Source organism: Perca flavescens, chromosome 1 (assembly GCF_004354835.1).
Source record: "Perca flavescens isolate YP-PL-M2 chromosome 1, PFLA_1.0, whole genome shotgun sequence".
Lineage (NCBI taxonomy): Eukaryota > Metazoa > Chordata > Actinopteri > Perciformes > Percidae > Perca > Perca flavescens.
Genome location: NC_041331.1, coordinates 17,767,053 through 17,784,312, shown reverse-complemented (window position 1 = coordinate 17,784,312; position 17,260 = coordinate 17,767,053). Strand labels below are relative to the sequence as shown.

At 40.3% G+C, this 17,260-nt stretch overlaps 2 protein-coding genes across 5 annotated transcripts in view; one reads left to right on the top strand and one right to left on the bottom strand.

The window, feature by feature from the left end:
- The window catches only part of LOC114554034 (protein TANC1), a 36,879-nt gene extending 34,408 nt beyond the window's left edge, over nucleotides 1-2,471 (top strand). For all 3 annotated transcript variants that reach the window (XM_028575604.1, XM_028575587.1, XM_028575595.1), the window contains exon 30: nucleotides 118-2,471. In XM_028575604.1, coding sequence (XP_028431405.1) covers nucleotides 118-1,498 — 1,381 coding nt within the window. In that variant the 3' untranslated portion in view covers nucleotides 1,499-2,471. The remainder of the gene's footprint in view (nucleotides 1-117) is intronic.
- Nucleotides 1,757-15,893, bottom strand: wdsub1 (WD repeat, sterile alpha motif and U-box domain containing 1). 2 transcript variants are annotated; one of them, XM_028575617.1, is made up of 14 exons: nucleotides 15,812-15,893; nucleotides 13,760-14,171; nucleotides 12,619-12,806; nucleotides 11,800-11,874; nucleotides 11,619-11,705; nucleotides 10,777-10,870; nucleotides 9,066-9,099; nucleotides 8,925-8,965; nucleotides 7,116-7,222; nucleotides 6,958-6,975; nucleotides 6,639-6,665; nucleotides 6,054-6,233; nucleotides 4,622-4,756; nucleotides 1,757-3,902 (listed from the first exon to the last, which is right to left on the bottom strand). In XM_028575617.1, exons 2-14 carry the CDS (start codon nucleotides 14,155-14,157, stop codon nucleotides 3,751-3,753), a joined length of 1,536 nt encoding a protein of 511 aa, XP_028431418.1. In that variant the 5' UTR covers nucleotides 14,158-14,171; nucleotides 15,812-15,893; the 3' UTR covers nucleotides 1,757-3,750. The 2 variants fall into 2 exon arrangements, with proteins under 2 accessions (XP_028431418.1, XP_028431427.1); XM_028575626.1 differs by lacking the exon at nucleotides 15,812-15,893 and adding an exon at nucleotides 15,701-15,787.
- Between the last annotated feature and the right edge of the window lie 1,367 nt (nucleotides 15,894-17,260).

The following is a 17,260-nucleotide window of genomic DNA, read 5'->3' as shown; positions in this document are numbered from 1 at the left end:
TGTTTGCTCAATGTAATTCTTGCGAGAAACGGCAATTCAGCGGGATGCTACGTCTTTGTGGCACCGTAAATTAAGCATTTTTAACGTTCCTTTGTTCATTTTCTCTGTCCTCCCCAGGCAGTTTGCTGCAGCGCTGGCAGACCTCCACGAAGCAGCACGACTCTCCCCGTCCAACCGGGAGATCCGGCGCCTGCTGGTCCGGGTAGAGGAGGAATGCAAACATCATCAGAAGGCATCCATCAACAACATGGCACAGGGTTACAACAGGGACCCACACACCCACCACCACCAAGCCACAGAGGAGGAGGTCGACATCTATTCGCAGGGAAGTCTAGAGAGGCAAGTCCCCGCAGAGCACACTGATGCAGAGAAGGAGGAGGAGGAGGAGGAAGGCGAGGAGGCGAGCCTGCAGTGTGGGAAAAGTCCAGAATTTTGGCCTCTGAATCCATACGGTCCAAACAGGACTCTCCCTGGAGGTTTGGCCTTTGGTCCAACAGATCAGCTGCCATGTTTCCCACAAGAGGAATATGTGCAGAACCAACTGTTTGTGGACATGCCCGAGTCTGTTCCTGTGATCAACAGGCAGACCCAGAACCAGGGACTCAGCAGGACTCATCACCACTGCCACTCCCTCCAGTCAGGGAGCAGAGTTGGGGGCAGGCCTCTCTCTCTGTGTGGCCCCTCCAGTCCTCTGCCAGGCAGACACATCTCCACCTCCCTAAGGCCTGCACCGGTGCTGGGTATTGACATCGGCCATGGATTAGCCAATGAACACTCCGGACACAGCCCGACTGAGCTCTATCACCCCATGTCCCCTAACAGCTCCTCCCCACCTGGGCCTCTCCAGATGTACCAGCCCCGACCCTCCAGCTTCTCCCGGGGCTCTGAGAGACTCTCCAGCCACTCTGGGGCCCTGGATGGCCTGGCTCTCGCTCTGGGGTCTGGTATGGAGGTTAGGAGGGAGGGTGGTGGTGGAGGAGGAGGAGGAGGAACAGCAGGCTCACGGGGCTCCAGCTCCAGTCAGGCCTCCAGCGGGAACCTGTCAGACGGCGGCAGGCAGCAGGTGCCGGACGCCCCGTGCCCCATCAAGAGCAGCGGTAGCTTCAAGTCCAAACCAGAGCTGAAGCCCCGACCCTTCATGGGAGTAATGGACAAATCAGTGCGAGTCCAGGGCCAGCAGACCTCCGGCCTGAGCCGACAGGGACAGGGAGGAGGGCTGGAGAGTTTCAGTATGTCAGTAATGGAGTTTCAAGGGTTAAACAATGAATTCAAATGCCCATCATTCCAGGAGCAGCTTTCTGTAAGTCAGGCCAACAGCCAGCAGCAGGGCCGGGAGTTTGGAGAGCGGCTCCACCAGCGAGAGGCTAGAGGCAACGCGTCCTCCCAGCTACGCTTCCCTGACGGGAGGCACAGACAGGCGAGTCTAACGAGAGACAACCCGGCTCTGCACATGGCTCCGATCAAACCCAAGCGCTCATTTATAGAGTCCAACGTTTGAATATACTTTATCAAAGCACAGACACAGGCTGTTTTCAAGAAACTATGTCCCACATAAGGTAGCAAGGGAGACTGGTTTGAGAACAGCTCCCTTCCCTGAGCCTGTTTTGTAGAGTTATGCTGCTGCACTGCATTTACAATCTAGAACCAGTGTTCAACTCAGGCTACTATGCTTTTGCTTACATGTCTACAGCTACACTAGTGTATTGAAGAAAACCAGACATACCTTAAGTAGGGATTTCAAAAAATAAGTAGAATATTGTCTCAACTTTTAATTTATTATAACAAATATAGAAATCAGAGAAAGCTTTGTGCACAAATATAAAAAAACCTCATGCTATTAGTTGCTGGATATGACCATTTCTATTGTCAAGTGTCTTTTAAAAAACATTTATATTTGTACGGTGTACACTATATTTGCAGATTATATATTTCCCTCTAAGTGGTTATCTGTCCGCATTACAGGCTTCAAAAGAAATTACTTTGTGTGCTTGAGATTCTTTTTCTTGGTACAGTTTGATTAAAAAAGGAGCTGTACATGACATTGTTGGAAAACTTCTTATCATAATCTAATATTGAATTGATTGCTTCAATACTTACAGTATATGCTATTTATTTTTGCATAGCAGAGAACATATTCATATGAAATGTTTACTGGTTTATTTGGAGAGTGAGAGAGAGACAGAGAGAGAGAGAGAGCATTTATACAAGCAGCAGTCGAGGATAGAAAATCTTAAGAGAATTCATACTTTGCTGTATGTCCATAGTTGTCATATACCCTTTTCAGAGTCATACTACAGATTACAGAATGTTGCCACATTATTATTGTGGTATAATAAAATATTAATGGATACCACATTTCTACATCTACTTCTTTCACTGTATAATCCATAAAATGTTGCCTAAACTGTGTATGGATGGATAAAAGGATTCACAGTACAACCTAACTCTAAACTGACATTTAACCACGCCATCAAAATAAAGTACTTGTATAAAAATGTGGACAGTGCCATTTCTTAATATTGTGGAAAAGTCTTCATTACTGTCATCAAATGCTGCATGTAAGCTTGCAAAGGGAAGTAAACCCTAAACTACTTTGGTCAATCACTATTCTGATAGGGTTTGTAATAAGCAAAGTCCTGCACACAAGCAAAAAAAAACGCATATATATATATAATGCTTACCTGCAGATATTATTTTTAGTAAGATAACCAACTTTATTATGTTCATTCAAAGCCCGGTCCAGCAATATTTCTAACATTAACATTGAATCAATAGACTCTCCTTAACGTGAAGGGGCTGTTGGTAGCTTCAGACACTCACAGCTCAATTTTCAGTTTTCTGGGTATTCAGTCAATAAAAAGTCATAATTAATGTAAAATGCACACAATACTAAAGGCCTCCCAATTTGTGTCCTTATAAAGCCATTTGTTTAGCTTTTCATAAGAATCTTTATTAATACATATGTTATAAATACAACTCGTTTTTGGCGTTTTTTCCCTTTTCGATAGTGACTGTCGATAGACAGCAAAGTGCCGCAGGTCGGATTTGAACCCGGGCCGCTGCAAAGGACTCCTCCTACATGGGGTGCACGCACTTACTGGGTGAGCTAGAGTTCACCCCATGCAACTAATTTTAAGATAATACATGAGCAAAATAGCAACCTGTGTAAGGTAAGGTTTTAGTGTTATTCATGTACACTTTATGACTTGTTTTTAAAATTAGGAGCCTACAGTGTTGTTGACATTTTGTATTATTTTTTATGGTTATGTGGTTTCTTTACAGCACGAATGCAGAACTCACTTTTTTATTATTATTAACAAACCAGAAAACTGGCCATTATCAGCCAAAAGAAACCACTTGTGTGACTGGTGAAGAATGTCTAACTTTTAGCAATGCAAAGAGATCAACGCTGCAATCAAGCTGTGAACCCAACATGAACATTACCTTGTAAGTTGATATGGGCAACTTGTTGGCTTGCAGTTGCTTATTTACACATCCAGCAGTTACGGAGCAACATGATGATTAATTTGGAGTTGTGTTTGTGGCCACACAGCTAATCTAAGTCCAATATTCACTCTCTTTGTAGCTTAAGATGCCAAATCTCAACTTTATAAATTAATGCAACAAAGAAACTCCCACAGTGTCCAGATGCCTCAAATGGAACAAAATCAGATGCCCCTGTACCTCAAATACTGTGGATTCTGTCTACTTTGGAGGAAATATGTGGGTGTGTCAAAGGTCTTTCAGATGCTAGTGGCTGGTCTTCCAGCGGCCAATAGCCATCTTCAGGGTGTGATTAGGGGTGAGCAGAGTTGTCAGTAAGGGGAGGTTGGTCATGGGGCTGGAGCGGTTCTTATTGTTGATCCAGCTATCGATGGCCTCTCTTTCATACGAGTATCCATCTGTTGGCAAATGTTTATAGTTTACTCAAATTACACAAACAACTATGACGGGGTCCAAGCCTCCCTGGCGCGAGTCGCTCCCCAACGACCCGCCCAGGATGCAAAAGGGATACCCAAGGTGCAACGGTGGGGAGGCAAACGTCAGGAATGTGCGATGGTGGGGAGGCAAATGTCAGGAAATATTGTGAGGTGTGAGCTTCAACGTCTGTAGTACATAGTATTTGCAAATTTCCCATTAACATGGATTGAGTTATGGGCCAAAACGTTGATTATAGCCCCCCCCTTCTGGCCGAGCTTCGCCAAATTTGGTACAGTAACAGGAGTTATAGGGCCAAACGCGTTTTCTTCTGCTATAGCGCCACCTAGTGGTGGAATTGGTTGCATTTTATTTTTTGCCTGAGGTCCCAGCAGGGTTCTGGACCAGTCCTGAAAATGGCACCACCCCACCATGCACGGTATAGGCTGTAGAAACTGTTTCAGTGGCGGAAGAATAACGGAATAAGAATAATAAACCTGAGGAAAACAATAGGGTTCCACAGCTCTGCTGGATCTGTGGACTGCGTTGCCTTGCAAATGCGGTTCCCAGCCCCCTCGGGCTTGGACCCCTAAATACAAGCAAATCTGTTTATACTATAGAGTCCCAAGAGCTGACTCTAACTTATATGTTGTGTCATTTTATGTAAATTGTGTTAAGTGAAAAATGTCTGATCTTCGCCTACCGGCAGCAATGACTGGTTCCCTCATCAGCTCCCTGGTGATTGGACACAGGAACTCATCAGGAATGCCTGAACATACTGAATCACTCTTCAGCTCCTCCACCTTCCTCAGGATTTTACTGCGCAGGCCTACTGACTCTATACACACACAAGCAAGAGAATAAGGAAATTTACTAGAAAAGAAAACAGACTTTGTGTGCTCTCATTACAATAGAAACCACTGGAGCCTCAAGCTCAACTGACCCAAACGCTAACATATACAATCACATCAATATCAAGATTTTGAGCATTTGTTATTCCTGTGTTTAACACTTTTCACTCATGGATGGTAAATGGGAGCGTGGGTGAGAGAGAAGATGGTGGGAGCAGATCACGTCTGCTGACTGTCCAATTCAAAGTTAAATACTAAGCAGGCACTCAAGTGCATTTTAGTTTGAATACTGTTCTTTCAGTGAGTAATTAGAAACATTTATTCAAATTTAGAAGTTAATGATCTCATGAAATAAAGAGTTAACCAACGTTGTACACAATGCTCTTTGTAGACTCCCTGATAATCTAACTGGTACACTGTTTCATTTTGTTATTCTGCTTCTGTAGAAGAAAATTATTGATTTCACTCCCACCTTTGTCAAATGTGGCTGTCTTTCATTGCTGAGATAAAACATCTTGCTACTCCATTCTGTTCTCCTAAGTTAGTTCTACTCAGAAGATGGGATTTGCGCAACGTTACTAAAAACAGAACAATGTGAACACAAGCTGTAACAGCGCTGGAGCTGTGTAAACCGAGGAGTGATTGACAGCCACTGTGGGATGGAAATGACGACATGGCAATACAACAAACATTTGCTGACAAGTACATGACAAACACTGGCCTAGCTGGTAGACTGACATCCACAACACTCCTACTTTAGCCTTGTGGTTGCAAATATTTCAGAAAAAAAGCCACAAAATATACCTGATAAAGTCTGATAAACAAACATTTCAGACAGACTTGGAAATAACCAAGGGGGCCTAATTACTGTATATTAGGTGTAAATCCACTGAATACCTTATGGGAAATAATGTTTTGGGGATTGGGTTATGTAACTGATGAATTGCTCCAGATTAAAATCACTGCTGAGGCACAGCTGAGTACTTTTGCAGTGCAGCCTAATATTATGTAATCTTGCTGACTAAACCCCCCCCCATCAACATTCACTCATTCCTTCACCCTTACTTTAATTTAATGTGGGGCCTTTTATCCATGTAAATAGGTACAAAAATCCTAATCCACACACATCCATGTTCATTCTGACAAGAGAGCAGGCGTGTAATACCCATAAGACTGGTTTTCCATTCTTACATTTCAGGCGAAAGCGAGCATTAGGAGTGTGAGAGAACGAGGGGCTGAGGAAGTGGCATTACACCCGCTGAGCAGTGTGTGACGCGTCCTCACCTATGTGCAGCTCTGACGCCAGTGTTTCCTTGGTGAGACTGAGCAGCTCTGTCCCATCTATGTTGTTGGCCCTGAATTTGTCCACCAATCCCTCGAGGCTTTCGTCCACCAGCCACGCTGACACATCCCCCTCCGACCAATCGCTGACCAGCAGCTTGGATCGGCCCGCTGAGGTTCTCCCTGAGAGGGTGAGGCAAAGTGAGACGCTCAGTCCTTGTCGGCTGCAGCACCTTTTGAAAAATGGCCAAATGTTCTCCATGCAACACTATCCCGAAATCCTGCTGACTAATTATTGATTAGGGGGGGCTGTGGCTAGCGCGGCTTGTGTAAATATAAATAAATGTCTGGCGGGTTCATCGACGTTCTGATTGACACAGAGGAGCTTGTACATTGCAGACAGAAATGCTAAACCAAACTTGGACTTTGCACCCACTGGTAAACATATGCCGATTCCCAATTACGACAATTATGATAACGTTTTTTGCACATATTGTTTGAGCAGTGGTGTCTCATTAAGTCATGTTTACGGATTACAGGCCCCCCAGTGTAATATGATGTACAGTAAGGCATTTTCTTCCTTCCTACCTTCACTTGATGTCAGCGCAGACTGCTCTAGAACACACAGTAAAAGTAAACATGAGAAATGCAATGCAATCTTTCAGCAAACTTGAGACTGAAGAGAGATTAAGGGAAGAGAGCACTCTTGTTCACAACACCTGTGCCCTTTACAACAAGATGAAACCAGTTTAACACAACATCTCAACACATGGGACAAATGAAATGCTACTAGCAACTCTGCTAAAGATTGAACTAGTATGTACTGTACATTTGGCATTGTCTGTCCCTTCCTTTTAAGTGTCAAGTGTAAAAATAAATATTTAAAATTAAAAAACGAAAAACTAACCAGGCAACGACTTCCCGCCTTTCCATTGGACACAAGGTTCGGCAAAGGAGACAGACACAAAAATAGATGACAAGACAAAACAAATGTAATTAATCATCAAAATATATAGATATTAATCTATTGGAGTGAGTGAGTGAGTGCGTGTGCGTGTTACCCACCATGGTCATTGCATCCGTCCTCCAGCCTCCAGATGTTTACAGTCTTATCCATAGATCCTGTAGCAATTAGAGGTAAAGTTGGAGAGAAGGAACATGCCGTCACGTACCTGCAGCAGAGGACAGAACCTGCATGTTAGGGCTGTTAACAACAAGGTGTAACCTTCTCTATATAATACCAGAAACAAATCCTTAAAGGGCTAAAAAGGAAAAGTTTGTATTGAGATGTATGAATCAAAGGCAAATATATTCCTAATATATCAATATGTACAGGTTTTTTTTAAAGCCCGTAAAACCTATAAAAGTAAGAAGTAACTTTAAAGATAATAGTGATTCTGTGAGCATCAGATCCTTAAGCAGTTCCACTAAAAGCATTCAGAAGCTTAAGCCAAAAGCCCCAAATCTTAGTCCTGAGCTTTGTAGCAGCTATAAGGCCAGCTGCCTCAGGGTCTGAGGCTGCCGTTCGGCTTACAGGGTTAAAAGGTGGGCACCACGGCTCAATACCAGACTTATGTGGCAGTGATGCAAATGTTCTCCAGCAGAGGGCCGATTCAGTGATAGCTTACCACGTCAAAGGCTGCCCTAAGATCTACATAAGGATCCAAATGAAATTTTCAGGAGATTCAAGAAAGTCAAAGCAACGTTAATGAGGACAATCTCTCTTAAACCTAAGCTGGATCGCTCAGAAATGTTGATCCACAAAAGCAAGATGGCTTCAATCAACGTCTTTAAAAACCTCAAAATACTCTCAAACTGTTATTTTATCAGTTTTTCTAAAGTCAAATGAGTTTCCAAGAGGCGTTGCGTCAGGTGTTGTGGTTCACTTTTTGCCATTTATCCACTTTCTCTCAACTTGCCTCATCTACTTCCACTTCAGTCAGTGATCTTCCAAAATGACTTTCATTTGCCCCACTGAAAGGAAGTGAGCTCTCAGCCTTTCAATCACAGGTGGCTGGATGGACTTAAATAGCTTGTACGTGTGATCATTCAGCTGTGGCTGTGTATGTGTAGGGGGAAGAGACGCAGTGATACCTTTTTCTGAAAATGATAAATGCATGTTTTGTGACCTCACTGGCTCATAATCTATCCAAGATGCTGTCTGTGGTGAGATCTTGTTGTAAATAAGTGGTCATTGGTCAAATGTTGAAGTCTGACATTTACTGCTTGTGTTTTATGTAACAATTTATGGCATCAAAACCTAATAAAAATAGTGTGGAAATATCTCAATGTGACGTCTCATGATATTTGTCCAGTTATCTCAAAAACAAAATAGGTCCACAATTGGAAAAAAATATACCACCAATACCCGTGTATTCTTCAGTGTTGGCATGGCAAAGCATCTTGCAGTACATTTTCCCCAGAAATATGTTTATTAAAGACAGACTGAGCTTTTGTTTGTTTGTAAACAGAACATGTGAGAGATCTCTTTTAGGGAACATCTAGTGTGTAAGTGGTGGATTATAAATGTTTAATTTAACTTTTTAGAAAACCACAACATCTCAATATAAGAACTTTGTCAAAACACAAATATGTGAAGGAACAAGGAATAAGAATATACAGTATAATAAGGAAATAACTAATGCAGAATGTGTGTGTATATATATATATATATATATATATATATATATATATATATATATATATATATATATATATATATATATATATATATATGCATTAGGATATGTAAGATATTCTGAGAGAGAGAGAGAAATTATCATATTCACCTTGGGACTTTTGAAATTCATGCTTTCATTCAATGAAAAAGTCTAGTCAACAACCTTAACCACATAAATATAAGGGAGTATTTACCTCTCGTGCTGGTTCAGTGTGTAAAGCAAAACTGCATTATTCTGCAAACAGACAAAGTGGAGCACAAAACCAAATATGAACATTGTGTTATTAATGGAGCAGAAAATGACAAGTCTATCAATAGAAAGAAGGGGTACTCACAGCATCATAGACTGTGACAGTTTTGTCCACAGAGCTGAAGGGATAAAAGATAAAAAGTATGGCTGTTAATTAAAGCCATATTTTAACTCTTTTTAAGGCTGCTCTCAAAACGAAACCTCTTGTTTAGACGGACTCATTTCACCTCAGGGTGATAGTACACCACCCCCAGACTATCACTCGGGTAATATCGGACCATTCTTATGGATTTTAAAATTAAAGGCTTTGAAAATGTCCAATTAAAGCTATATTTTAACTCTTTCAGGCTGCCAATTAAAGCCATATTTTAACTCTTTTTTTAGGCTGCTCTTAAAACAAAACCTTCTGTTAACACAGACTCATTTCACCTCAGGGTGATAGTACACCACCCCCAGACTGTCACTCGGGTAATATCGAAACCCTTCTGATGTAGGACTTTAGTATTAAAGGCTTGGAAAATGTCCTATTAAAGATATATTTTAACTATTTCAGGCTGCTAAATAAAGCTATATTTAAAAAAATAAAATACATTAAAATAATAGAGTTAATTGGACATATACTATACTATCACTCTGAGGTGAAATGAGTCCGTCTAAACATGAGGTTTCGCTTTTCCCCCACTCAGCCCGAAAAAGAGTTGAAATATAGCTTTAATTGGACATTTTCAAAGCCTTTCATTTTAAAATCCTATGTCAGAACGGTGCAATATTACCCGAGTGACAGTTGGGGCTGGTGTACTCTGACCCTGAGGTTAAACGAGTCCGTCAGAAGGTTTCATTTTTAGAGCAGCCTGAAAAAGAGTTAAAAAATAGCTTTAATTAGCAGCATGAAAGAGTTATAATATAGCTTTAATTGGACATTTTCAAGGCCTTTCATTTTAAAATCCTAAATAAGACTGGTCCGAAATTAACCAAGTGACTGTCTGGGGGTGGTGTACTATGTGAGCAATATTTTAAACAACTGACTATTTGGTACAGCATGTTCAGATCCACGCACACACAGGGATAAAGCAATCCATGTCTCCCTCCAGTGGTTCCACAGAAGTACTGCATTCTTATAATTGTGTCAGTTGTGGCAAACAATCTATATTTTACATAAATTGCTTGATCCTAAATAGTTCAAGACCTTGGTGCTGATCTATTGAAGATCAAGAGATTCATGTAAAATATAGATTAAGCACATGGCTTTTAACTACAGCAATTTTTTGAGGGAATTAGGAGGGTTAGAAACGTGTGTGGTAAAGAAACAGGCAGGTGGTTTTTGCATATTTTGGTCCACCAAATCCAAGTCGTATATATTATTATATTATTATAGTTTTCCTCAAAAGAGTTTCTCAAAGTTTACCAAAATATATATATAATTTTTTCAAGCAGCCATTGGTTGAAAATGTATTGAAATTGAAATATTGCAGCTGCCAGGACTGATTGACCAATGGCAGCTCAGGCATTTGTCCAATCGCAACAGTCACAAACTCACCAAAAAAATAACATTACTATGCAATATTAGCATAATTTGTAAGTTGTAAGTAAGGACGATTGAATGATCCTGTGATGGGTTCTCTATTTTAAGCAGGCCGATTTTCATAATGAAAATATTGGCTAAAATCAATCTAAAAACCTAACATAGGCTTTGGAAAATGGTTGTCAGAAATGAATAGAATATATACAATCTGTATTAAGAGGCTAAAACATTCAAAGTCACCAATATGCTTCCTTAACCCTGTTAAAGATCCTACCCAGACACAAGCAGCTGCCCATCTGAGGAGTACGCACAGCAGAGGACCGGAGCCGACTGGCCCGTTAATGTGTGAAGGAGCTGCATCTTATAGCCTGCAAGAGAGAGAGACAGACAATAATTATAGTTATACACACAATAGGTCAAGTCTTTTCCCTGACTGATGTCAAACTGACCAGCAAGCCATATTACAGGGTGGACCTTTCTTTATGAGAATAACAGATTGTGCTGTGAGTGATGAATGTTACGGTTACCTTAAGAGAAAATTGTATATGCTAAATCTGTACACAAATACAAGCACTTAATAGCGTGAAAACCCCAGAAAACAAGGCTTGGACAGGCAGCTTTGGATTTCTTTAAAATAAAATCTACTTTTATTTTGGCAGCACCAGTGTTTTGTTTTGATATACTGGTGCTGATATATTACAAACCAGTTACACAAATGAAGGGTTGTGCCTCTGAGGGCTGTAATCAGACTGAAGTTAGATGATACGGAAACTGCACACACAACAATATTTCATCTCAGACTCCTGTTTCAAGTCTAGACAAGTAGTGTATGTTAGGAGTTCCTCCAACACAGAGCCATGCCTCAAATTATCCACGGTTCAGACTATAACAACACCTACACCTACTTATTAAAACATAATTCTGCCTTGTATGGCAGCACTTTAACAGCTGTTAACCACATACATGGTCTGCAACACAGGAACAGCGTACATGGATAAGCCAGGTTTACAATCTTAGCTGATAACCACAGGAGGGTGTAATTGTGACAGAAAGGATCCTGTGAGCTAGCGAGAGATCTTTCAGTATGTAAAGACAGGTAAACATACGTCACTCTACCTCCTGAGCTGAACTTGTTGATGGCCCAGATCTTCAGGTGACTGTCTTGTCCACAGGACGCCAAACGAAACTGCACGACTTGACCACCTGAAAAGACAAAAAAAAGACAAACAGTGGCGCCTGGTTAGCTCACCTGCTAGCTGGTTAGCTCACCGCAGCAGCCGCGGGTTCGGGTTCTGACCTGCGGCCCTTTGCTGCATGTCGTTGCCCTTCTCTCTCCCCTTTGCTGTCTTAAGCTGTCCCGTCAAGTAAAGGCCTAAACATTTTTTAAACAAACAAAATGAGATTGCATGACACCAGACAAATCACAGACTGTAATCAATCTTTCACAGACAACAACAATCAGTCGGTAGATGTTATTGGCTCCCAACAGTGAAATTAGACAGTGGCCAAACAGATCAGCTGTGCTCAACTGACGTGATTTCGACAAACCTTAGAAAATGGTGGATGTCAATATTACAGTAATGCCCCCGCCTATACTACCATCTTCTATAAAGGGATTGGTTTGAAGAATGTGACAGTAACTGTAACTAAAGAGACATGCATGCTTTATGTAAAACCCAACTGATATTATCAGCCAAAACTGGCTCATCAGAGATATAGTTATATATGTTGACAGATATGCAAAATGAAATTGCAGCGTTTTATAGGCTGCAGTTTCATGAACAGTCAACCCTTATTTTTCTTAATCATAGTTATAGTTATAGATTTCATTTCCAGTAAATTACTGGCCAAAATTAAATATTAATGTATCTTATATTTACTTTTGCTCACATATTTGATAAAACTTTCTTTGTTCAACTGTAAAATGTCCTGCCTCTGTACATATCTCTGTCAAACTGTTCAGTAATCAGATTTGAGGGAATCTTGCCAAAAAGAAATTACATTAGAAGTTTATGTGAAAAATTTAGATTGTGTTCTTATGATTTCTTTACTCCTAAATGCTGCCGACAACTTCTGACTGAGCCGTAGCTGATAAACGTGCAGCAATGGTCCTCACCACTGAGGATGTTGGGAGCAAAGATGCAGCAGGTGACCCCCAGGTCGTGGGCATTTTTTTCTGCAAGGAGCTGGTTCATGTCCAGGTCCCACAGCCGCAGGTCCCCGTAGCTGGAGCCACTCATAAACACCTGACTGCAGGGGCTGAAGGAGCAGGCTACCATTGTCGTGTCAGACACTGCTCCAGTCCTTTACAAAAACACAACCAACAGCAGCCGCATCAACTGGTGCACTTTTCACATTTCATTAAAGGTCCCATGACATGCTGATTTTTGGATGGTTTTATATAGGCCTTAGTGGTCCCCTAATACTGTAGCTGAAGTCTCTTTCCCGAAATTCATCCTTGCAGAATTATAGCCACTAGAGCCAGTCCCACAATGATCTTTCCTTAGGATGTGCCATTTCTGTGTCTGTAGCTATTGAGGAGGAGAGGGGGGGCAAGGTGGAGGGTGGGGGTGTGGCCTTGACCAACTGCCACTTTGCTCGTTTGAAAGCCATGATGTCTCTCTCTCTCATGGGTGGGCCAAATTCTCTGGGCGGGCAAAGCAGAGAAAGGAGAGGTAACCTTGCTCCTTATGACCTCATAAGATCGGCCCATCTGAGCTTTCATTTTCTCAAAGGCAGAGCAGGATACCCAGGGCTCGGTTTACACCTATCGCCATTTCTAGCCACTGGGCGACCATAGGCAGGCTGGGGGAACTCATATTAATGTTAAAAAAAACTCATCAAGTGAAATTTTCATGCCATGGGACCTTTAAATATTATTACCGTTTAAGTGCAAAAATCCATGTAACTAGATGCTGTCAGGATAGTGCAAATATTGTGTCAAGTAACTGCAAACAGTGGTGTGAGGAGAGTTGTTGCCAGTGAGGTTTTCAGCTCCCTTTGTCAGGTTATGAAAGAGACTTTCACAGTTCTGTATAAAAAGTGGGACTGCAATTACCAAATTATCTTCATTATCATTTGATCTGCTGAATATTCTACTAATTAATCTAGAAATCACTTTGTCTATGAAATGTCAAAAAAAATTGAAATAGAACATCTGAAATCAAACTTATAACCTTGTAATTGATTTTCAAATTGCTTATCAATTCAAATTTGAATTGTTTCAGCTCTATAAAAATGTAAGTTATAAAATGTACCTGTGCAGCTGTTTGGAGGGGAAATCCCACAGAGCCAAAGTGCCATCAGATGCACCAGAAACCAGGTGAGCAGAGTCAGGAGAGAGCGCACAGATCCTCACAGGACTACGACCAGGATGCTCCAGGACGGCCTCAATCTCACCCGTGACCGTGGACCAAACCATCGTGGTTGCGTCAGTCGAACATGAGACGAGGAACTGTCCGCAGGTGCTGAAGCAGCAGCAGTGGACGCCGTAGCCATGTCCTGACAGCGGTGAAAAGGGAAGCTCCGAGAAGTCACAGGTGTTGTATATCCGGAGAGTTTTGTCCCCAGAACATGTGGCAAACAGTTTGCCAGAGAAGGCACACCAGTTGACATCGTCTCGATGGTCTTGTAAAGTGCAAATCAGAGACGTCATTTGGAGAGCCGGTCCTAAAGTTCACATAGAGGGAACGAGAAAAGCATTATTTAAAAAGGAAATATTATTCATTTAAATCCAAGTACCTGGGCACCAGATTCACAGAGACAAGACACAGCAATATATTGCTATTTTATTATATACCGCAAAGTGGTTTTTTTTTGTTAATTAATTTCTGATAAGGTCACATTGTTGTTGTTTTCAGTCTTTTGGGGGCAAGTCTCAAGTCCTTAAGGTAGAGTCCAGGTCCAGTCACATGTCTTGATGAGTAAATTGCAAGTCATACTGCAAGTCTTTCAGATGTTAATGCTGATTATTAACCATAAACAGCATTTGAACTGAGTGGGTTAATTGATTTGTTGATTTATTTTGAATGGTCATTTATCAAGCAAAAATGCAAAACATGTGCATGTTCTGGATTCTCAAATGTGACATTTTCCTGCGTTTCTCCGTTTTTTAAGATTGTATATTGAATATCTTTGGACTGTTGGCTGGACTAAACAAGACATCCCCTTGGGCTTTTAGAAATTGTGAGGGATATTCATGGACTAACTGAGATATATATATATATATATATATATATCGATTGATCATTCATAAAAAGAAAAGGAAAATACTTTTTAGGTGCAGCATTTGAACATTTTCCTTTCTCAAAGCTGTGCTAATGTGTGTTGTGTGTTGTACATAGCTGAGACCACATCCCTATAAATGCACAGGTCTAATAACTGTACATTTGAGATAAGTGACTAAGTCACCATCACTGTCCATTTTAAAATAAAAGTTTTACTTTTTACTTGTTGACCATGGGTTATCTGACACTGATAGTAATACAATAGTAACTTAACCGTGGTGGAAATAGTACTCAGATCTTTACAGTACAGATATATATTGTAAAAGTCCTGCATTTAAAAATTCACTGAATTAAAAGTACAAAAGTATTAGCATCAAAATATACTTAATGTACCAAAAGTAAGTGAGAAAGTACTCAATATGCAATTATAAGTATTGATGCATTAATGTGTACATCACTTTAATGTTGCAGGTGGGGCTAGTTTGAACTACCTTATAAAGTGCTAGCTTGTGATTTCCCCCTCTATCTTAACCTTTTGTTATGCTAAAATAACACATCATGTGAGACTACTAGCTAACTAGCTAACAATTCCCTTTGAATTGTAGTGGAGTAGAAGTATAAAGTAGCAGAACAAGGATATATCCAAGTAAAGTACAATTAGAGAAGGCCTACTTGAGTCAATGTAGCCTACTTAGTATCCACCACTATAAGTTATAGTATGCTGTGTGTCGAACAGCAAAGTTTACAAATGGCTCATTCAAGTTCAACCAGGTAACACGAAAAACACACATAGTTCTCCTTGTTTTAACCTGAAAAAGTAAACATTAGGTCGGGCTGTCACAGACAAACACCAGTAGTAACCAGGGACGCTGGGGCTGTAGGGACCGCAACGTTAGCTAAAGCTCATCTAACAGTACAGCAGAGCCGAGAAGCAACTTTCTACTTGATGTTATAAAGTCAAATATTATTCACCTGCGGGAAACAAACCGTGACAATAAACAGGCCAACAAGCAAACTCAGACGGTAAATGACATGAAATCTAATTAAAATGTTAGCTATGTCTAACTGCAGTATTGTGCTCACCTTTCTCCGCCGTGTTGTCCGTTCAGTTGAATGTTGTTTACTTCCTCATCGAACAGCTGACTGTGACGTATTGCGGGTTACGTCACCCTCTAAAATTGAGAACATAAATTGGAGAAGGCTTCTACCCTTCTTACCGTGTAATTCCTTTATTTCTGACAAAGCTAAGGAAGTACACAACATAACTGAACCTAACCTATACCCTGCTAATCATCTTTTTGCCAGAGTTGCTGACACTGACTCTTCCTCTACATTTTGTAAACAGAATATTGAAACAATTTCCTTTTTCCAAAACCTTTTATTTTTTATTTTTTATTGTGAAATAGCCAAAAGATTTTGGACAGATTTGGAGTCTTACTTTTTACAACCCACTAACTTTAGTCTACTCTTTAAACCATAAATATAATATCCATGTCTATGCTAATTTGGGAAATATAATAATATTTAATTAATTTCATTATTCTATAGGCCTATGCTAAAGGTTACATTCACAAGCAGAAATTCTCTAACTCACTTCCTAATTGGTTACCTTTTCTCATAGAGTTAAATCTCAAGTCACTTAGATTGTTAACAACGAAAAAGTACTTGTGGAAACTGTAGAGCTTTTTTTCCCTAAACTTCTGACTAAATGGGATTATATATATATATATATATATATATATATATATATATATATATATATATATATAAGATATATATACCTGATTCTTTGCAGCCTATGATGCATTTTGTCTATAAAAAGACAAAAAGAGTACATATGGTCTCAAGGTCTTGATCATGCTGACGTCAGGACTTCATAATTAATTGACACTACATGTGTGCACGTGTGTATTTGACCTGCCGTCATGTGATAACCTACCTGTGAAAACACCATGATGTAACCACTTCAGATGGGCAAAGCAGGGTGGTGTGAAGTAGGCCTACATTTACTCAAGCACTTTTCCTTATTAGAATTGTAAGGTACTTTACTTCAGTCTTCCATGTTAAATTACTTCTTCCTCCTACTCCACTACACTTCACAGGGAAATATTTTTACTCGACTGCATTTATTTTACAGCCTTATAGTTACTGGTTACTTTTCAGGTTAAGACAGCTACCGACAAAACATGTGATCGGTTTATAAAATATGATGTATTGTTATGCAATAATTTACACAAAAGTATATTTATTTGTTATAGTTAGCTCCACCTCAAACAACTACAATATAATGCTGATTACATGTTAATGCTTTAAATGTAAAACTGACAGTAGCCGTTCTGAATGAAAAGTACATTTTCTTTCCAATACTTAACACACAATACACAATTTCATATTATATTATATATTATATTACACATTTCCTATGCAGGACTTGGACCTGTTACGGAGAATGTCCCAGTGTTGTAATGCTACTTTTTACTTAAGTAAATTATCTAAATACTTCTTCCACAATTGACAACGGATAAACTTTTT